At 43.0% G+C, this 22223-nt stretch overlaps 3 protein-coding genes across 4 annotated transcripts in view; 2 read left to right on the forward strand and 1 right to left on the reverse strand.

Annotated features, from left to right (window-relative positions):
• LOC311109291 (contactin-associated protein-like 2) overlaps positions 1–22223 on the reverse strand; it is a gene marked incomplete at its 3' end in the record, with an annotated part of 194200 nt that overhangs the window by 16803 nt on the left and 155174 nt on the right. The gene's annotated exons all lie outside the window — the stretch shown is intronic.
• LOC311108864 (E3 ubiquitin-protein ligase TRIM21-like) lies at positions 11821–16282 on the forward strand. Of its 2 annotated transcripts, XM_084151640.1 has the most exons (3): positions 11860–11894; positions 12984–13209; positions 13615–16282. In XM_084151640.1, exon 3 carries the CDS (start codon positions 13617–13619, stop codon positions 15243–15245), a length of 1629 nt encoding a protein of 542 aa, XP_084007766.1. In that variant the 5' UTR covers positions 11860–11894; positions 12984–13209; positions 13615–13616; the 3' UTR covers positions 15246–16282. The 2 variants fall into 2 exon arrangements, with proteins under 2 accessions (XP_084007767.1, XP_084007766.1); XM_084151641.1 differs by lacking the exon at positions 12984–13209 and having other exon boundaries at positions 11821–11894.
• Positions 17939–21066, forward strand: LOC311108863 (E3 ubiquitin-protein ligase TRIM21-like). Its single transcript, XM_084151639.1, has 2 exons — positions 17939–18451; positions 18857–21066. Exon 2 carries the CDS (start codon positions 18859–18861, stop codon positions 20485–20487), a length of 1629 nt encoding a protein of 542 aa, XP_084007765.1. The 5' UTR covers positions 17939–18451; positions 18857–18858; the 3' UTR covers positions 20488–21066.

The raw sequence follows: 22223 nt of genomic DNA on the forward strand, positions 1-22223 counted from the left end.
CTAATGCATCTCTCCTCAAACAAAGGTTCTGAGAGCGGAGACAAAGTTGAACAGCGTTTAGACTAGTCATGAGTAATTACAGCATGGTGGGAGGGGAAGAGGAGTAGGTTTGGGTGTGTTTGAAAGATTAAGTGTGAACCTGTCATGTCCAACAATCAATCATCAGGTAAACATGAGTGTTTTTGCAAGATAAGGGATTGATTGATTGTATTACTATTGTTTCTGAACTGAATAAAAGTTGAATTTAGCCGCCATCACAGACATAGGAAGTGGGCGGAGCGATAAAGAGCGGGAAACTGAAGAGGGAGGGATTTTAAGATAGAATGTGTGTGTGAAGGAGACAATATAGAGGGAGAGCCTGGCTTTGTTGAAATTGTAAATAAAGTCAATCTCGATTCTAAAAAAAACTCTGGAAGAACTTTTTAAAAGATTTTTAATAAAGTATAGTGATTATTTTCCCTGCTGTTAGAGACAGAAAAGAGGGGGAGGAAGAGAGAGAGACAGAGGGAGAGAGACATTAGAGTTGGTTTGCAGTACCTTTTTAGGGAAGTAGTACCTATTCAGTATGTTAATTGGGACAGAAGAGCCCATACACTAAAGAGTCTAAGAAGAAGACATAAGACTTAAAAGAGCTAGTGTAGCCTGAACCTTTAAACTCACCTTCTTCAAAGAAAGAAGAAGACACGTTAGAGCCAACAAACAAGGGACACAACCCAAAGGAGCAGCCCAAGGAACCACCCAACTCAGAGGAGAGGAAAAGAGCAACAAGAAAGGACACACAGCCATCAGCAGGCAACCAGATCAAGGAATCCACTCAGGACCAGAGAACACAAGGCCATCACTTCTTCTTCGTTCTCCTCCATGAGGCCAAGGATCAAAGACTTTGCCCCCAAACTGAGTATAACACTCCTAATATTCACATATATCGAGGTCTCTCTTCTTGTCTTTCATTCTATTTCCTACATTTCATGGTCCCTCTCATTATGTTTGTAAATATTTTGATTAGCGTTATTAAGTGTTGATTGTAATAAATAATTATTATCTTCGTATTAATAAATGCATTACTATTATTCTAATTGTAGCCTTATAGAGTTATGACTAAAATAATGAATTCTTCTTAGAAGTCCATTTCGTCCAATAACTGGCCTGGGGCCCCATTAATAATTTCATAGTAATAAGTATACACACTACCTTACATGGGCTTATACTGTATTTACTGTAGGCCCCTCTTCCTGGCCACACAACTTGACCAGGAAAAACACAGGACCCAAGTTAGAGCCTGTAGAATAGGACCAGGAGGTTTTTTGATCAGCCAGGGAAAACTCAGGGCCCTAATGATGAGATTATAATAACACACAAACTCCCTTCACCCTTTTCTACTATCTTTCTCCACCTCTCTACTTCTTCCACCTTCTCTTTCTCTCTCCCATCTCCGTCTCTCTACTTGTTCATCTTTAATCCTCCCCTTCTCTTCCTTGCTTTACATGTCTATTATTTTGTTGCTGTGTGTATTTGCCGGTAGAGACCTTTGAGTGTTATGAAAAGCATTAAACAGATCAAATGTATTGTTGTTACTTTCTCTCCTGTCTCTCCCATCTCCTGTCTCTCTCTCGCTCTCTCTCTCCCTCTGTTGTTCCACTCCTCCTCCTCAGGCTTCAAAGAAAGGAGGAGGTTCAAACGCAACGTTAACACAGAGGAGGGGAAAATGCAGCAGAAAAACCGCAGACCGCAGACAAACAACCTCAAACACACAGAATATTGAATAATAATAAAGATGTGACTTTTATCAGCCGGGAATATATGTGTGTGTGTGTGTGTGTGTGTGCGCGTAACTGGATCTCCTACAGACACAATATACTAGATTTCTCTCTGCGGCGATCATGTTTGACAGATTCAGGCTAGGTATCAGAGTGTGTTGTGTGTGTTTAGTGTGTGTGTGTAACTGGACCTCCTACAGACACAAGACATACAGATTCAGGCTAGGTATCAGAGTGTGTGTGTGTGTTCAGATCTAAGGCACTGTCCAGAGCTGACAGATTAATGAGCCTTTGGTCATCCGTTCCAATCCCACAATGCAGTGCATGGGTGGAGAAACGCTTTGATATCAGGACACTGCTGATAGCCCTATCAAAGGAGCCACACACACACACACACACACACACCTTGTTTCGGAGATAACCTACTGCTTGAGAGGAAGCTTATGGAGATACTAGCTGTCCAGAGTCCAGAGAGTGTGTATGTGTGTGTGTGTTTTCACTTGCCTGTGTTGCCTTTGTTGCTTCACTGCCTCAGAATAAGCACTGTGCGTGCACTGATAATATTCTCATGAATATACAATGTGAGTATGATTCCCCTCTATTCATGATCTCTTTGTATTACTAAACATGTGTTCTCTCTCTCTCTCTCTCTCTCTCTCTCTCAGCAATATTACTGAACATATGCACATCTCTCAGAGAGTGGACCTGAATACTAATAAGATACTGATATAACACTTAAAGGCTCAGGCTGGTCCACTAATAGGCTGGTCCCAGGTATTTAGCTCTGCCATACAGGCTTGACTTGGCATAATCAAGACAGACAGACAGGAGTTGGCTGAGGCCCTAAACGATGGAACCATGCTAATCATACTCTTACAATGTGACACAAACATGATTGTGCCTGTTCCTAACAGCCCCTCTATGCTTAGCTCTATTTGATACCATTCCACCTATTCCGCTCCAGCCATTACCACGAGCCCGTTCTCCCCAATTAAGGTGCCACCAACCTCCTGTGATACACACCAGCTGGTTGGTCCCTTTGTCTGTCTGTCACACAGGTGTCCAATGAGAGTTGATAAACAATTTAGTGGGCGGGACTATGAATACAAGAGCTGACCGGAGCTGTTATTGGGTCAGAAAAGCGGGATGATGGGGGGGAGAAGAGGGTAAGAGGGAGGGAGAGCGGGAGGGAGGGAGGGAGGGATTGGTTGAGGATGAGGAGAGGGACGGGTTGAGGGAGGAGAAAGAGGGAGAGAAGTAGGAGAGGTGGAGAGAAATGGATGTGAGTGGTTGATAGAAAGAGGGGTGAGAGAGGGAGAGGGACAGTGACAGTGACTGGTGAGAAGGGGTGATGAGAGAAGCAGTTAAATGGAGGGGCGAGGAGAGGAGAGAAAGGGTGAAAGGATCAACCAGTGTTGCCATGGCAACTAATGGAAGCTTATTGCAGAACGAGAGAGTAAAAGAAAGAGGGGGATGAGAGGGAGAGAGACTAAAAGGAGGATGGGTAATAATGAGAAACAAAATGACCTTTTCTACCCTGGAGGAGTAACACACACACACACAGCCAGTCACGCTCTCACACCATAGAGCGTGACAGACACAACACAGCGACAAAGAGAGCAGAGAGATGCTGCTAAAGCACACTAATCAGGGAGAGAGAGAGAAACAGAGAGAAAGGGGAAAAGAGAGAAGGGTAAAGAGAGGAGAGAGAGATGGATGAATGTACTGTCTCTAGGAGGTGGTAACTGCACCTGTCCTTGCAATACCCTCCTACTGCCTACCCACACACAACTTACACACACGGACACACACACACACACACAGACACACACAAACTACACAGATGCCACCCACATACAACACAATGCAGAAAGCCTACCTGCTAGTCTCACACATAACTTACTTATGAATACACACATCGTCACACATTGCCAGTGTTATGCATACAAAACTCCCACCACAGAGGATCCTAACCCAGCCATACACTATACCATGATGAAAATATACTGCAAACAATACCAACGAGGGAATTACAAGACTAATAAAATAAGATTCAAAAACACATTTCAATCAAACCCAATTTAAATTAAATTAATTAAATTAAATTAGAAAATGTATCTTTCTTTCACGCACGTATGTTCACACGTATGCGCACACACACACACACACACACACACACACACACACACACACACACACACACACACACTTCTATTTTTCTTTTAGATGAAGGTAACATTACCTGTCAGACTAGCCTTTTAGTCAGTGTATCTTTGTAGCCATGTTTTCTTTTGTTTAGTTTTTCTCTCTCTGACCGAGATCACTGCTGCAGTCGAGTGGTTCTCCTAGCCTTGTTCCTTCAGATATACTTGTTCTCTCTCTCTCTCTGCAGTGTCTCTGTAGTGCTCTCACTGTGCAGTACAGTCCCACCCCCATTCACACACAGAGCCAAGGGAAAGCCTGGAGACTGGATTATTGTAGATATGGATCAGGAATCCATAGTGTACTAGCCATACACAGATCCATAGTGTACTAGCCATAGACAGATCCATAGTGTACTAGCCATACACAGATCCATAGTGTACTAGCCATAGACAGATCCATAGTGTACTAGCCATAGACAGATCCATAGTGTACTAGCCATACACAGATCCGTAGTGTACTAGCCATAGACAGATCCATAGTGTACTAGCCATAGACAGATCCATAGTGTACTAGCCATAGACAGATCCATAGTGTACTAGCCATAGACAGATCCATAGTGTACTAGCCATAGACAGATCCATAGTGTACTAGCCATAGACAGATCCATAGTGTACTAGCCATAACTGAAGTGGCACCGGAGAAGATGGCTGCCATTTTACAGCCCTCTAACCAATTGTACTATTATGTGTGTTTTTTCGCGTTATTTGTAATTTATTCTGTACATAATGTTTCTGCCACCGTCTCTTATGACCAAAATATATCAGGACAGCAATTACTCACCTCGAATTGGACGAAGATTTTTTCTTCAACGAGCCGGACGCAAAGGATATCCTACAGACACCCGACAAGGCCCAAATCCCTGTCATTCGCATGAGAAAGAGACGGAGATATAGTGGACGTAGGTCGGGGTGCCTTGTAAGGATCTGACGGCGAGCGAGTAAACTGCCTCTTCCATCAATCCTATTAGCCAATGTTCAATCATTTGAGAACAAATTGGACGACCTAAGATTACGGTTATCCTACCAACGGGACATTAAAAACTGTAATATCTTATGTTTCACAGACAACATACAGCTGACGGGATATATGCTACATTGGCAGGATAGAACGGCTGACTCCGGTAAGACAAGGGGTGGCGGTCTGTGTATATTTGTAAACAACAGTTGGTGCACAAAATCTAATACTAAGGAAGTCTCAAGGTTTTGCTCGCCTGAGGTAGAGTATCTCATGATAAGCTGTAGACCACACTATTTACCAAGATACTTTTCATCTATATTTTTCGTAGCTGTCTATCTACCACCACAAACCGATGCTGGCATTAAGATTGCACTCAATGAGCTGTATAAGGCCATAAGTAAACAGGAAAATGCTCATCCAGAGGCAGCGCTCCTAGTGGCCGGGGACTTTAATGCAGGGAAACTTAAATCCATTCTACCTAATTTCTACCAGCATGTTTAAATGTGCAACCAGAGGGAAAAAAACTCTAGACCACCTTTACTCCACACAGAGAGACGCATACAAAGCTCTCCCTCGCCCTCCATATGGCAAATCTGACCATAACTCTATCCTCCTGATTCCTGCTTATAAGCAAAAACTAAAGCAGGAAGCACCAGTGACTCGGTTAATAAAAAAGTGGTCAGATGATGCAGATGCTAAGCTACAGGACTGTTTTGCTAGCACAGACTGGAATATGTTCCGGGATTCTTCAGATAGCATTGAGGAGTACACCACATCAGTCACTGGCTTCATCAATAAGTGCATCGATGACGTCATCCCCACAGTGACCGTACGTACATACCCCAACCAGAAGCCATGGATTACAGGCAACATCCGCACTGAGCTAAAGGGTAGAGCTGCCGCTTTCAAGGAGCGGGACCCTAACCCGGACGCTTATAAGAAATCCCACTATGCCCTCTGACGAACCATCAGACAGGCAAAGAGTCAATACCGGACTAAGATTGAATTGTACTACATTTACATTTACATTTACGTCATTTAGCAGACGCTCTTATCCAGAGCGACTTACAGTTAGTGCATACATTATTCTTTTTTATTTTCATACCCCATGGGAATCAAACCCACAACCCTGGCGTTGCAAACGCCATGCTCTACCAACTGAGCTACCTCCCTGCCGGCCATTCCCTCCCCTACCCTGGACGACGCTGGGCCAATTGTGCGCCGCCCCATTGGTCTCCCGGTTGCGGCCAGCTACAGCAGAGCCTGGATTCGAACCAGGATCTCTAGTGGCACAGCTAGCACTGCGATGCAGTGCCTTAGACCACTGCGCCACTCGGGTACTACACCGGCTCTGACACTCGTCGGATGTGGCAGGGCTTGAAAACTATTACAGACTACAAAAGGAAGCACAAGCCTACCAGATGAGCTAAATCACTTCTATGCTCGCTTCGAGGCAAGCAACACTGAAGCATGCATGAGAGCACCAGCTGTTCCGGATGACTATGTGATCACGCTCTCCGTAGCCGATGTGAGTAAGACTTTTAAGCAGGTCAACATTCACAAGGCCGCAGGGCCAGACGGATTACCAGGATGTGTACTCCGAGCATGTGCTGACCAACTGGCAAGTGTCTTCACTGACATTTTCAACATGTCCCTGACTGAGTCTGTAATACCAACATGTTTCAAGCAGACCACCATAGTCCCTGTGCCCAAGGACACTAAGATAACCTGCCTAAATGACTACCGACCCATAGCACTCATGTCTGTAGCCATGAAGTGCTTTGAATGGCTGGTCATGGCTCACATCAACACCATTATCCCAGAAACCCTAGACCCACTCCAATTTGCATACCGCCCCAACAGATCCACAGATGATGCAATCTCTTTTGCACTCCACACTGCCCTTTCCCACCTGGACAAGAGGAACACCTACGTGAGAATGCTGTTCATTGACTACAGCTCAGCGTTCAACACCATAGTGCCCTCAAAGCTCATCACTAAGCTAAGGATCCTGGGACTAAACACCTCCCTCTGCAACTGGATCCTGGACTTCCTGATGGGCCGCTCCCAGGTGGTAAGGGTAGGTAACAACACATCTGCCACGCTGATCCTCAACACGGGGGCTCCTCAGGGGTGCGTGCTCAGTCCCCTCCTGTACTCCCTGTTCACCCACCGACAACGATGAGACAGCCTATAGGGAGGAGGTCAGAGACCTGGCCGTGTGGTGCCAGGATAACAACCTCTCCCTCAACGTGATCAAGACAAAGGAGATGATTGTGGACTACAGGAAAAAAAAGAGGACTGAGCACGCCCCAATTCTCATCGACGGGGCTGTAGTGGAACAGGTTGAGAGCTTCAAGTTCCTTGGTGTCCACATCACCAACGAACTATCATGGTCCAAACACACCAAGACAGTCGTGAAGAGGGCACGACAAAGCCTATTCCCCCTCAGGAGACTGAAAAGATTTGGCATGGGTCCTCAGATCCTCAAAAAAGTTATACAGCTGCACCATCGAGAGCATCCTGACTGGTTGCATAACCGCCTGGTATGGCAACTGCTCGGCCTCCGACCGCAAGGCACTACAGAGGGTAGTGCGTACGGCCCAGTACATCACTGGGGCCAAGCTTCCTGCCATCCAGGACCTCTATACCAGGCGGTGTCAGAGGAAGGCCCTCAAAATTGTCAAAGACTCCAGCCACCCTAGTCATAGACTGTTCTCTCTGCTACCGCACGGCAAGCGGTACCGGAGCACCAAGTCTAGGTCCAAAAGGCTTCTCAACAGCTTCTACCCCCAAGCCATAAGACTCCTGAACAGCTAATCATTGCTACCCGGACTATTTGCACTGCCCCCCCACCCCCCTCTTTCACGCTGCTACTCTGTCTATTGTTTATGCATAGTCACTTTAACTCTACCCACATGTACATATTACCTCAATTACCTCGACTAGCCGGTGCCCCCGCACATTGACTCTGCACCGGTACCCCCCTGTATATAACCTCCCTACTGTTCTTTTATTTTACTGCTGCACTTTAGTTATTTGCTTTTATTTTTTTTACTTAACACTTTAAAAAATAAAAATCTTTACAAATTGCATTGTTGGTTAAGGGCTTGTAAGTAAGCATTTCACTGTAATGTCTACACCTGTTGTATTCGGCGCATTTGGCAAATAAAATTTGATTTGATTTGATTTAGACAGATCCATAGTGTACTAGCCATAGACAGATCCATAGTGTACTAGCCATACACAGATCCATAGTGCACTAGCCATAGACAGATCCATAGTGTACTAGCCATACACAGATCCATAGTGCACTAGCCATAGACAGATCCATAGTGTACTAGCCATAGACAGATCCATAGTGTACTAGCCATAGACAGATCCATAGTGTACTAGCCATACACAGATCCATAGTGCACTAGCCATAGACAGATCCATAGTGTACTAGCCATAGACAGATCCATAGTGTACTAGCCATAGACAGATCCACAGGAGGATATGAGACAGACAAAAAATGCAAAAAAGCAGACCGTGACCTCATCCACACACACACACACACACACACACGCACACACGTGCACACACACACTGAGGTAGACCAGAGTGACATATAAATCAGTTTGAGGACACACAGAGATTACATAGACTACAGAACACACAGCATCAGCAGACACGCAGAGATAAACATCACCATCCATTATCAAAATAATTAACTTTAAGGAAATGGCCATTTTAAGCGCAGTCTATATATCAGAAGATAAACAACAGTATCTATTTTAAGTACAGCCAGACAGTGTGTCAGGGGTCTACCAAAAATAACCAGCCACTCTAGGAGGGAAATAGAACTTCAATATACAAATAAAAATCATCTGTGGGAGGTGCAAAACAGTGAGCACACACTTCCGTCAGTCGATTCAACTGTTGTCCTTTACAAGCTGCTTTTATCTAAATCAACTGACAGTTGATACATACAGGAATCAAACCCACAACCCGGATGAAGTTGAACACACCAAGCTCCATCTCTACATTTCCTAGTCATTACAATAGTCATTAGACAGTCATCCAGTACAGACCTGTTTCAGACAGCCAAGCCAAGCTTGCTCTGAATAATCTCATAAATAGCCTTCACCTGGATTAGGATGCAGAGAGAGAAAAACTGGTTTCTGTCTGTGTGGCCTGATGAGACTGAACATGAAGACTTGGGTTCTGGCATCTGCAGTTGTTTCTAAATATAGATAGTCCTTCTATATCTTGTGTGGTGTGCTGGCCTAATTCAGATTCGGTGTAACAGATATTCTCAAGAGCAATCGGTTTTAATAGCCTACACGGGTGAATGAGTGAGTGGATGGGCAGTTTGGAGTGTATTTAAAAGTAATTTGTCTGTTGTGTTCGAGAGAAGTAACATGCTACTGTTGCTGCTGCTTTGCTACTGTTGCTTTGCTGGGGTTGTGTGTGGGGTTCAAGGTATTGATATCCATTCCCCCCTCTTGAATGCTTAATGTTTGGAATAGTGAATTAATACAGCATTGTGTTTAGGACATGCCAGGGAACAATCCGAAACAGACAGATTCAGCCTGGGACTTTATACATCTAGTGCCTTGTAAATGTTTTATCTTGTTTATGATGACTAACACCCACATAATCTGTCTCTCTGTGGTCTAACTCCTTTCTAACATTTGCAGTTCCTCGTTCTCTCTCTATTTTAACCCCCTGTATAATCAGTTTAATTTTTTCTGCATTTCTAACTGGAAATTCTGTAATGTTAACTTGTACCATTCTGGATATGTGCCAGTTCTGAGCAGGGATGGAGGAAAAGGAGGGCGGAAAGGAGATAGTGAAGGAAAGAGGGAGTCAGTGAAGAGAGGGGCCTCCTGATGTAATTTTACTGAAGTGAAAGTAAACTAAAGCAGGGCATTGCATACCGAAACAAAGTCTGCTGCTCCTCACAAGGCTAACAACAACACAGCAGCACGGTGTCCAACATTCAACAAGAAAACAGGAAAACTCCCACACACTCAGGTGAGAGAGGTGGACAGGTTTAAACTATTTTCTACCACAATGGTTCAGTTGCGAAATACATTTATGCAGCTCATTTGCAATTTTACAAGCATATGAGAGTAAAGTTGAGGAAAAACACAAGCTGGGCAGCTCAGGGAGATTTTATTACGAGGTGCAGGTAAAGGGGAAGACAGACTGGAGTTTAGGAGTGGCCAGAGGGTCCATCATCACAAAGGAAACTAAGGTGGAGAGTCATAAGGATGGCATCTGGATTATGAGGCTGAGTAAAAGGAATGAGTATGAGGCCTGTACTGCTCCCCCTGTCCCCCTCTTCCTGACAGAGAAGCCCCGAAAGGTAGGGGTGTTTGTGGATTATGAGGAGGGTGAAGTCTCCTTCTATGATGTGGAGGCCAGGTCTCATATTTACTCTTTCACTGGCTGCATATTCACTGATAAACTCTATCCATACTTGAACCCTTGTGATAACTATGGTGGAGAAAACTCAGCCCCATTGGTTATTTCCCCTGTCAATCACACACACTGAGTTTGAGTTCTAGGTCAATGCCTAAAGGGCAGGGCTGTTTAGTGGGGTTCAGCTGTATGCTACCCTGGGGTACTATTTTTCATTAAAATAGCTGTCCAGTGGCTGATCCTGGTGATGTTTGAGGGGAGAATACTACCTGTCCCAAAGAGGCATAATATTACATCATAATGAAAATGTAAATGTCTTTTTTTATGACATGAGAGGAAAATCAATGAACAAATTGGAGGGGGGAAATTAAAACATAACTAAGATGATCTATTTATTATCTATTTGCATCCTTCATGATAATCTAATTGGTGTCACTACATTTCTTGCTTCCGTAATTCTGTTTAGATGTATTGTTATACACGTTTTTATAAAAACATTGTATTTTCCCATTCAAAATTGACACAGGGGTTCCTCAAATTACTTTTGGTTCAATAATTGTATTTTTAGAGCGAAAAATGTATATGAAGTGTACATATGCATGTTTTGCATATTTAGATGTAATGTTGAAATGTGAAAATGTACATTTGAAATGATGTAGAATTATGTCATCAAGATCAAAAGTGAGGAAAAATAAAGAGATATTTTTGGGCCTTTTTTACAGAGAAGTTTTCTCTGAAGCACTACTGAAATTGGCAAGCATAATGGCATACAAGTGAAAAGCTTAAACAAAAACATGTTTTTAGATCAGTGCAGATGAGAGATGAGCATAGAGAATGATAGAGGCCTGTAGTGGCAAAAAAACTGTATTAGCATGGGCAGCACCATTGAGGGCTTCCACCATTTTAATGTAGTCAACTGGGTGGGACATCCAACTTCATTGGCTGATCCCTTCTGGTGACCCTGTTGGAGTCATGTTCAACTGGGGCATCAGGAGAGATCAGCCAATCGTGAAGAAGAAAGGTGACTACTTCAAAATGAAGATTGCCTCAATGGTGCTGCCCATGCTGTCACAGACCCTACAATGACACAAATACAAAGATGAGTCCTCTATCTATTTCTATGGAGATGAGAGAAGGATGCCATTTAATACTATTGACATGCATCCAGATTGCACAGCAGTGCTGTCTCTTTAAGTGAAGGAAACACATGGTAGAGCATGGCAGATGCTTATTAGGTGGGCTGAAAGATGTACAACACTGCAGATTGAAATGCAATGTTTAGAACCTACACTATTTATAGTTCTGCATGCACATTTTTTTTGTTCGACCAAGAATTTAGAATCTACAGTGTTCTATACAGTGCAGGAGAGAGTGAGTAAAAGATGGATGCGCAGAGGCAATGAGGGAGGGGCCTAGTGATGTCACTTTGCTGAAGCTAAAGTAAACTAGGAAGCAGGGAACTGCACACAGAAACAAACTCTCTTCTGCTCCTTACAAGGCTACCTACAACAACACAGCAGTAGAGTCCACTTCACACGAAAATTGGAAAAAGACCTGCACACTCCGGTGAGAGAGAATAAAGAGCAACAAGCTCAGTGCTCCTTGTTTTCCTCAACTGAGTTCACCTGCTCCTCCTTTGATTAAAATCCTGTTATAATCTCTTTAGACAATCATATGAAGTATCTAGATTGTTATGTATCAGCTAATATGACTTAAGTGACTACTCCAAATCTAAATACACCGTGTAACAAGGCCTTTACACAATAGTTGGACTGATCCCAAAACATCTTGCAGAAGAGGTGATACAGGTGGTAATTTGGCTACAAACTACATTGAAATCAGTGGGAATGGTAAATTTAAGAAAACACAGTAAAAAGGCAAAATCACAGATGATGCTAAATACAGAAATGTAGTTTATTTTCTGTAATTTTACAAGCATATGAGTGTAAGAGTTAGGAAAATAAATTGGGCAGGTAGCTGGCTATGTATGTAGCGTGGCTGTTAACCATAAACAAGCTAGCTATCATCAGTTCACTGTGGAACTTTGTCTGTAGTGACGTTTCATGAAAGCTACATTTTAGCTTGATGCCGCATTCAAAACTGCGAACTTGGAAATGTCCGACTTCAGTGCGTTCAAGACAACTGCGAACTCTGACTGGGAAAAATATTTTAAACGGTCATCTAACTCGGAATTCCAAGTCGGAAACTCTGGCATCTTTCTAGAGCGCTCACCTGAAGATCACCGACATCATGATTTGACCTAGTTTTTTTTCTTCGAGTTCCCAGTTGTCGTGAAAGCGCCATGAGTCAACAAGGGAGAGGCTAAACGGACATGCCTGGTGCCCAAAATGTATGTCGCGCAGCGAGAGTTGAGTGGAGACGAACGGATTCGGTTCAGTCAGTCAGTCGTCCAAATGATCCCTGCCCAGATATCTACCGTAGTTTATGCTTGTGGCTAGAAAACAAACTTGTCTGCCGAAGTTGAGACTTGTAAGAGTTAGGAAAATAAATTGGGCAGGTAGCTAACTCTTTCTAACATTTGCAGTTCCTCTTTCTCTCTCTATTTTAACCCCCTGTATAATCAGTTAAATTTTTTCTGCATTTCTAACTGGAAATTCTGTAATGTTAACTTGTACCATTCTGGATATGTGCCAGTTCTGAGTAGGGATGGAGGAAAGGAGGGCGGAAAGGAGATAGTGAAGGAAAGAGGGAGTCAGTGAAGAGAGGGGCCTCCTGATGTAATTTTACTGAAGTGAAAGTAAACTAAAGCAGGGCATTGCATACCGAAACAAAGTCTGCTGCTCCTCACAAGGCTAACAACAACACAGCAGCACGGTGTCCAACATTCAACAAGAAAACAGGAAAACTCCCACACACTCAGGTGAGAGAGGTGGACAGGTTTAAACTATTTTCTACCACAATGGTTCAGTTGCGAAATAAATTTATGCAGCTCATTTGCAATTTTACAAGCATATGAGAGTAAAGTTGAGGAAAAACACAAGCTGGGCAGCTAGCTGGTTATGTATGTAGCTTGTCTGTCAATCAAAAGATAGCTAGGCTATCATCAGTCACATTTTGAGTGTTTGATTAAAACTGTCAGCACCCCCATTACCTTGTGTGTGAAAGAAGGAGGTTTTCAAATGTTTTGCTGAGGTGAACTGAGGACATTTGTCTGTAGTGATGTTTCAGGAAAGTTACAGCTTAACTAACCCTTAGTCAACAAAGCCATGAATAGCCGAGTCCTTCCAAGAAGTTCATATATGGTTTCTCTATTATTGTGTTCCAGATATGGCGTCCCCTCGCAGTCTCCTGCTCAAAGAGCAGATAATGTGCTGTATCTGTCTGGATGTGTTCACTGAGCCAGTCACTACTCCATGTGGTCACAACTTCTGCAAGGCCTGTATCAGCGGATACTGGAATAGGACTGGCCTGTGTCAGTGTCCAATGTGTAAGGATATGTTTTACAGAAAACCTAAGCTCAAAATCAACACAACACTCAGAGATGTTGCAGATCATTTTAAGAGGATGAGAGACAGAGACAGAGATGAGTCCTTTGTTGAGCCAGGAGAGGTGGCCTGTGATGTCTGCACTGGGAGAAAGCACAAGGCCCTGAAGTCCTGCCTGGAGTGTCTGACCTCTTACTGTGAGACTCACCTGCAGCCTCATTATAGAGTTGCAGGTCTAAAGAGACACAAGCTGATCGAACCTGTGGAGAACCTGGAAGACAGGATGTGTAAGAAGCACGAGAGACTCCTGGAGATGTTCTGTAGGACTGACCAGACGTGTGTGTGTAAGTTCTGCACTGAGACAGACCACAAGACTCACCTCACCGTCCCTCTAGAGGAAGAGTGTGGACAGAGGAAGGCTCAGCTGGTGAAGACTGAGGCAGAAGTTCAGCAGATGACCCAGGACCGACTGCAGAAGGTTCAGGAGATCAAACACTCAGTAAAATTCAGCAAAAGAGCAGCTGAGAGAGAGATAGCAGACAGCATGGAGGTATTCAATGCTCTGGTGCACTGCATTGAGAGAAGCCAGGCTGAGCTCATTAAGGTGGTTGAGGAGAAACAGAAAACAGCAGAAAGGTGGGCTGAAGGGCTCATTGAAGAGCTGGAGCAGGAAATCACTGAATTAAAGAGGAGACGTACTGAGCTGGAGCAGCTGTCACACACAGAGGACCAACTCCACCTCCTCCAGAGCTCCCCACCCCTCTGTCACCTTCCTCCCACCAAGGACTGGTCTGATATCAGTGTTCACAGCCAGCTGTGTCTGGGGAATGTAAGGAGAGTTCTGTCACAACTGGAGGAGACACTTCGTAAAGAAATAGATACATTTTATAACAACAATCTGAGTAAGATGCAGCAGTGTTCAGTGGATGTGGATCTGGACCCCAATACCGCACATCTCTGTCTTATCCTGTCTGAGGATGGGAAAGTAGTAACACATAGAGACAGAAGACAGATTCGCCCTTACAACTTAAACAGGTTTGATGATCATTATTCTGTCCTGGGAAAGCAGGGCTTCTCCTTAGGGAGATTTTATTACGAGGTGCAGGTAAAGGGGAAGACAGACTGGAGTTTAGGAGTGGCCAGAGGGTCCATCATCACAAAGGAAACTAAGGTGGAGAGTCATAAGGATGGCATCTGGATTATGAGGCTGAGTAAAAGGAATGAGTATGAGGCATGTACTGCCCCCCCTGTCCCCCTCTTCCTGACAGAGAAGCCCCAAAAGGTAGGGGTGTTTGTGGATTATGAGGAGGGTGAAGTCTCCTTCTATGATGTGGAGGCCAGGTCTCATATTTACTCTTTCACTGGCTGCATATTCACTGATAAACTCTATCCATACTTGAACCCTTGTGATAACTATGGTGGAGAAAACTCAGCCCCATTGGTTATTTCCCCTGTCAATCAGACACACTGAGTTTGAGTTCTAGGTCAATGCCTAAAGGGCAGGGCTGTTTAGTGGGGTTCAGCTGTATGCTACCCTGGGGTACTATTTTTCATTAAAATAGCTGTCCAGTGGCTGATCCTGGTGATGTTTGAGGGGAGAATACTACCTGTCCCAAAGAGGCATAATATTACATCATAATGATAATAATAATAATAATATGCCATTTAGCAGACGCTTTTATCCAAAGCGACTTACAGTCATGCGTGCATACATTTTTGTGTATGGGTGGTCCCGGGGATCGAACCCACTACCTTGGCGTTACAAGCGCCGTGCTCTACCAGCTGAGCTACAGAGGACCACAATGAAAATGTAAATGTCTTTTTTTATGACATGAGAGGAAAATCAATGAACAAATTGGAGGGGGGAATTAAAACATAACTAAGATGATTGACACATGTTTTGCATATTTAGATGTAATGTTGAAATGTGAAAATGTACATTTGAAATCATGTAGAATTATGTCATCAAGATCAAAAGTGAGGAAAAATAAAGAGATATTTTTGGGCCTTTTTTACAGAGAAGTTTTCTCTGAAGCACTACTGATCTATTTATTATCTATTTGCATCCTTCATGATAATCTAATTGGTGTCACTACATTTCTTGCTTCCGTAATTCTGTTTAGATGTATTGTTATACACGTTTTTATAAAAACATTGTATTTTCCAGTTTTCTCTGAAGCACTACTGATCTATTTATTATCTATTTGCATCCTTCATGATAATCTAATTGGTGTCACTACATTTCTTGCTTCCGTAATTCTGTTTAGATGTATTGTTATACACGTTTTTATAAAAACATTGTATTTTCCATTCAAAATTGACACAGGGTTCCTCAAATTACTTTTGGTTCAATAATTGTATTTTTAGAGCGAAAAATGTATATGAAGTGTACATATGCATGTTTTGCATATTTAGATGTAATGTTGAAATGTGAAAATGTACATTTGAAATCATGTAGAATTATGTCATCAAGATCAAAAGTGAGGAAAAATAAAGAGATATTTTTGGGCCTTTTTTACAGAGAAGTTTTCTCTGAAGCACTACTGAAATTGGCAAGCATAATAGCATACAAGTGAAAAGCTTAAACAAAAACATGTTTTTAGATCAGTGCAGATGAGAGATGAGCATAGAGAATGATAGAGGCCTGTAGTGGCAAAAAAAACTGTATTAGCATGGGCAGCACCATTGAGGGCTTCCACCATTTTAATGTAGTCAACTGGGTGGGACATCCAACTTCATTGGCTGATCCCTTCTGGTGACCCTGTTGGAGTCATGTTCAACTGGGGCATCAGGAGAGATCAGCCAATCGTGAAGAAGAAAGGTGACTACTTCAAAATGAAGATTGCCTCAATGGTGCTGCCCATGCTGTCACAGACCCTACAATGACACAAATACAAAGATGAGTCCTCTATCTATTTCTATGGAGATGAGAGAAGGATGCCATTTAATACTATTGACATGCATCCAGATTGCACAGCAGTGCTGTCTCTTTAAGTGAAGGAAACACATGGTAGAGCATGGCAGATGCTTATTAGGTGGGCTGAAAGATGTACAACACTGCAGATTGAAATGCAATGTTTAGAACCTACACTATTTATAGTTCTGCATGCACATTTTTTTTGTTCGACCAAGAATTTAGAATCTACAGTGTTCTATACAGTGCAGGAGAGAGTGAGTAAAAGATGGATGCGCAGAGGCAATGAGGGAGGGGCCTAGTGATGTCACTTTGCTGAAGCTAAAGAAAACTAGGAAGCAGGGAACTGCACACAGAAACAAACTCTCTTCTGCTCCTTACAAGGCTACCTACAACAACACAGCAGTAGAGTCCACTTCACAAGAAAATTGGAAAAAGACCTGCACACTCCGGTGAGAGAGAATAAAGAGCAACAAGCTCAGTGCTCCTTGTTTTCCTCAACTGAGTTCACCTGCTCCTCCTTTGATTAAAATCCTGTTATAATCTCTTTAGACAATCATATGAAGTATCTAGATTGTTATGTATCAGCTAATATGACTTAAGTGACTACTCCAAATCTAAATACACCGTGTAACAAGGCCTTTACACAATAGTTGGACTGATCCCAAAACATCTTGCAGAAGAGGTGATACAGGTGGTAATTTGGCTACAAACTACATTGAAATCAGTGGGAATGGTAAATGTAAGAAAACACAGTAAAAAGGCAAAATCACAGATGATACTAAATACAGAAATGTAGTTTATTTTCTGTAATTTTACAAGCAAATGAGTGTAAGAGTTAGGAAAATAAATTGGGCAGGTAGCTGGCTATGTATGTAGCGTGGCTGTTAACCATAAACAAGCTAGCTATCATCAGTTCACTGTGGAACTTTGTCTGTAGTGACGTTTCATGAAAGCTACATTTTAGCTTGATGCCGCATTCAAAACTGCGAACTTGGAAATGTCCGACTTCAGTGCGTTCAAGACAACTGCGAACTCTGACTGGGAAAAATATTTTAAACGGTCATCTAACTCGGAATTCCAAGTCGGAAACTCTGGCATCTTTCTAGAGCGCTCACCGGAAGATCACCGACATCATGATTTGACCTAGTTTTTTTTCTTCGAGTTCCCAGTTGTCGTGAAAGCGCCATGAGTCAACCAGGGAGAGGCTAAACGGACATGCCTGGTGCCCAAAATGTATGTCGCGCAGCGAGAGTTGAGTGGAGACGAACGGATTCGGTTCAGTCAGTCAGTCGTCCAAATGATCCCTCCCCAGATATCTAGTTTATGCTTGTGGCTAGAAAACAAACTTGTCTGCCGAAGTTGAGACTTGTAAGAGTTAGGAAAATAAATTGGGCAGGTAGCTAACTCTTTCTAACATTTGCAGTTCCTCTTTCTCTCTCTATTTTAACCCCCTGTATAATCAGTTAAATTTTTTCTGCATTTCTAACTGGAAATTCTGTAATGTTAACTTGTACCATTCTGGATATGTGCCAGTTCTGAGCAGGGATGGAGGAAAAGGAGGGCGGAAAGGAGATAGTGAAGGAAAGAGGGAGTCAGTGAAGAGAGGGGCCTCCTGATGTAATTTTACTGAAGTGAAAGTAAACTAAAGCAGGGCATTGCATACCGAAACAAAGTCTGCTGCTCCTCACAAGGCTAACAACAACACAGCAGCACGGTGTCCAACATTCAACAAGAAAACAGGAAAACTCCCACACACTCAGGTGAGAGAGGTGGACAGGTTTAAACTATTTTCTACCACAATGGTTCAGTTGCGAAATAAATTTATGCAGCTCATTTGCAATTTTACAAGCATATGAGAGTAAAGTTGAGGAAAAACACAAGCTGGGCAGCTAGCTGGTTATGTATGTAGCTTGTCTGTCAATCAAAAGATAGCTAGGCTATCATCAGTCACATTTTGAGTGTTTGATTAAAACTGTCAGCACCCCCATTACCTTGTGTGTGAAAGAAGGAGGTTTTCAAATGTTTTGCTGAGGTGAACTGCGGACATTTGTCTGTAGTGATGTTTCAGGAAAGTTACAGCTTAACTAACCCTTAGTCAACAAAGCCATGAATAGCCGAGTCCTTCCAAGAAGTTCATATATGGTTTCTCTATTATTGTGTTCCAGATATGGCGTCCCCTCGCAGTCTCCTGCTCAAAGAGCAGATAATGTGCTGTATCTGTCTGGATGTGTTCACTGAGCCAGTCACTACTCCATGTGGTCACAACTTCTGCAAGGCCTGTATCAGTGGATACTGGAATAGGACTGGCCTGTGTCAGTGTCCAATGTGTAAGGATATGTTTTACAGAAAACCTGAGCTCAAAATCAACACAACACTCAGAGATGTTGCAGATCATTTTAAGAGGATGAGAGACAGAGACAGAGATGAGTCCTTTGTTGAGCCAGGAGAGGTGGCCTGTGATGTCTGCACTGGGAGAAAGCACAAGGCCCTGAAGTCCTGCCTGGAGTGTCTGACCTCTTACTGTGAGACTCACCTGCAGCCTCATTATAGAGTTGCAGGTCTAAAGAGACACAAGCTGATCGAACCTGTGGAGAACCTGGAAGACAGGATGTGTAAGAAGCACGAGAGACTCCTGGAGATGTTCTGTAGGACTGACCAGACGTGTGTGTGTAAGTTCTGCACTGAGACAGACCACAAGACTCACCTCACCGTCCCTCTAGAGGAAGAGTGTGGACAGAGGAAGGCTCAGCTGGTGAAGACTGAGGCAGAAGTTCAGCAGATGACCCAGGACCGACTGCAGAAGGTTCAGGAGATCAAACACTCAGTAAAATTCAGCAAAAGAGCAGCTGAGAGAGAGATAGCAGACAGCATGGAGTTATTCAATGCTCTGGTGCACTGCATTGAGAGAAGCCAGGCTGAGCTCATTAAGGTGGTTGAGGAGAAACAGAAAACAGCAGAAAGGTGGGCTGAAGGGCTCATTGAAGAGCTGGAGCAGGAAATCACTGAATTAAAGAGGAGACGTACTGAGCTGGAGCAGCTGTCACACACAGAGGACCAACTCCACCTCCTCCAGAGCTCCCCACCCCTCTGTCACCTTCCTCCCACCAAGGACTGGTCTGATATCAGTGTTCACAGCCAGCTGTGTCTGGGGAATGTAAGGAGAGTTCTATCACAACTGGAGGAGACACTTCGTAAAGAAATAGATACATTTTATAACAACAATCTGAGTAAGATGCAGCAGTGTTCAGTGGATGTGGATCTGGACCCCAATACCGCACATCTCTGTCTTATCCTGTCTGAGGATGGGAAAGTAGTAACACATAGAGACAGAAGACAGATTCGCCCTTACAACTTAAACAGGTTTGATGATCATTATTCTGTCCTGGGAAAGCAGGGCTTCTCCTTAGGGAGATTTTATTACGAGGTGCAGGTAAAGGGGAAGACAGACTGGAGTTTAGGAGTGGCCAGAGGGTCCATCATCACAAAGGAAACTAAGGTGGAGAGTCATAAGGATGGCATCTGGATTATGAGGCTGAGTAAAAGGAATGAGTATGAGGCCTGTACTGCCCCCCCTGTCCCCCTCTTCCTGACAGAGAAGCCCCAAAAGGTAGGGGTGTTTGTGGATTATGAGGAGGGTGAAGTCTCCTTCTATGATGTGGAGGCCAGGTCTCATATTTACTCTTTCACTGGCTGCATATTCACTGATAAACTCTATCCATACTTGAACCCTTGTGATAACTATGGTGGAGAAAACTCAGCCCCATTGGTTATTTCCCCTGTCAATCAGACACACTGAGTTTGAGTTCTAGGTCAATGCCTAAAGGGCAGGGCTGTTTAGTGGGGTTCAGCTGTATGCTACCCTGGGGTACTATTTTTCATTAAAATAGCTGTCCAGTGGCTGATCCTGGTGATGTTTGAGGGGAGAATACTACCTGTCCCAAAGAGGCATAATATTACATCATAATGAAAATGTAAATGTCTTTTTTTATGACATGAGAGGAAAATCAATGAACAAATTGGAGGGGGGAATTAAAACATAACTAAGATGATCTATTTATTATCTATTTGCATCCTTCATGATAATCTAATTGGTGTCACTACATTTCTTGCTTCCGTAATTCTGTTTAGATGTATTGTTATACACGTTTTTATAAAAACATTGTATTTTCCATTCAAAATTGACACAGGGTTCCTCAAATTACTTTTGGTTCAATAATTGTATTTTTAGAGCGAAAAATGTATATGAAGTGTACATATGCATGTTTTGCATATTTAGATGTAATGTTGAAATGTGAAAATGTACATTTGAAATCATGTAGAATTATGTCATCAAGATCAAAAGTGAGGAAAAATAAAGAGATATTTTTGGGCCTTTTTTACAGAGAAGTTTTCTCTGAAGCACTACTGAAATTGGCAAGCATAATAGCATACAAGTGAAAAGCTTAAACAAAAACATGTTTTTAGATCAGTGCAGATGAGAGATGAGCATAGAGAATGATAGAGGCCTGTAGTGGCAAAAAAAACTGTATTAGCATGGGCAGCACCATTGAGGGCTTCCACCATTTTAATGTAGTCAACTGGGTGGGACATCCAACTTCATTGGCTGATCCCTTCTGGTGACCCTGTTGGAGTCATGTTCAACTGGGGCATCAGGAGAGATCAGCCAATCGTGAAGAAGAAAGGTGACTACTTCAAAATGAAGATTGCCTCAATGGTGCTGCCCATGCTGTCACAGACCCTACAATGACACAAATACAAAGATGAGTCCTCTATCTATTTCTATGGAGATGAGAGAAGGATGCCATTTAATACTATTGACATGCATCCAGATTGCACAGCAGTGCTGTCTCTTTAAGTGAAGGAAACACATGGTAGAGCATGGCAGATGCTTATTAGGTGGGCTGAAAGATGTACAACACTGCAGATTGAAATGCAATGTTTAGAACCTACACTATTTATAGTTCTGCATGCACATTTTTTTTGTTCGACCAAGAATTTAGAATCTACAGTGTTCTATACAGTGCAGGAGAGAGTGAGTAAAAGATGGATGCGCAGAGGCAATGAGGGAGGGGCCTAGTGATGTCACTTTGCTGAAGCTAAAGAAAACTAGGAAGCAGGGAACTGCACACAGAAACAAACTCTCTTCTGCTCCTTACAAGGCTACCTACAACAACACAGCAGTAGAGTCCACTTCACAAGAAAATTGGAAAAAGACCTGCACACTCCGGTGAGAGAGAATAAAGAGCAACAAGCTCAGTGCTCCTTGTTTTCCTCAACTGAGTTCACCTGCTCCTCCTTTGATTAAAATCCTGTTATAATCTCTTTAGACAATCATATGAAGTATCTAGATTGTTATGTATCAGCTAATATGACTTAAGTGACTACTCCAAATCTAAATACACCGTGTAACAAGGCCTTTACACAATAGTTGGACTGATCCCAAAACATCTTGCAGAAGAGGTGATACAGGTGGTAATTTGGCTACAAACTACATTGAAATCAGTGGGAATGGTAAATGTAAGAAAACACAGT

The sequence above is a fragment of the Coregonus lavaretus genome (genome assembly GCF_964263955.1).
Source record: "Coregonus lavaretus genome assembly, chromosome: 34".
Taxonomy (NCBI): Eukaryota; Metazoa; Chordata; class Actinopteri; order Salmoniformes; family Salmonidae; genus Coregonus; species Coregonus lavaretus.

Excerpts from the sequence above, each read along its gene's own strand:
- LOC311108864 (XM_084151641.1), top strand. The coding sequence starts at position 13,617 with ATGGCGTCCCCTCGCAGTCTCCTGCTCAAAGAGCAGATAATGTGCTGT.
- LOC311108863 (XM_084151639.1), top strand. The coding sequence starts at position 18,859 with ATGGCGTCCCCTCGCAGTCTCCTGCTCAAAGAGCAGATAATGTGCTGT.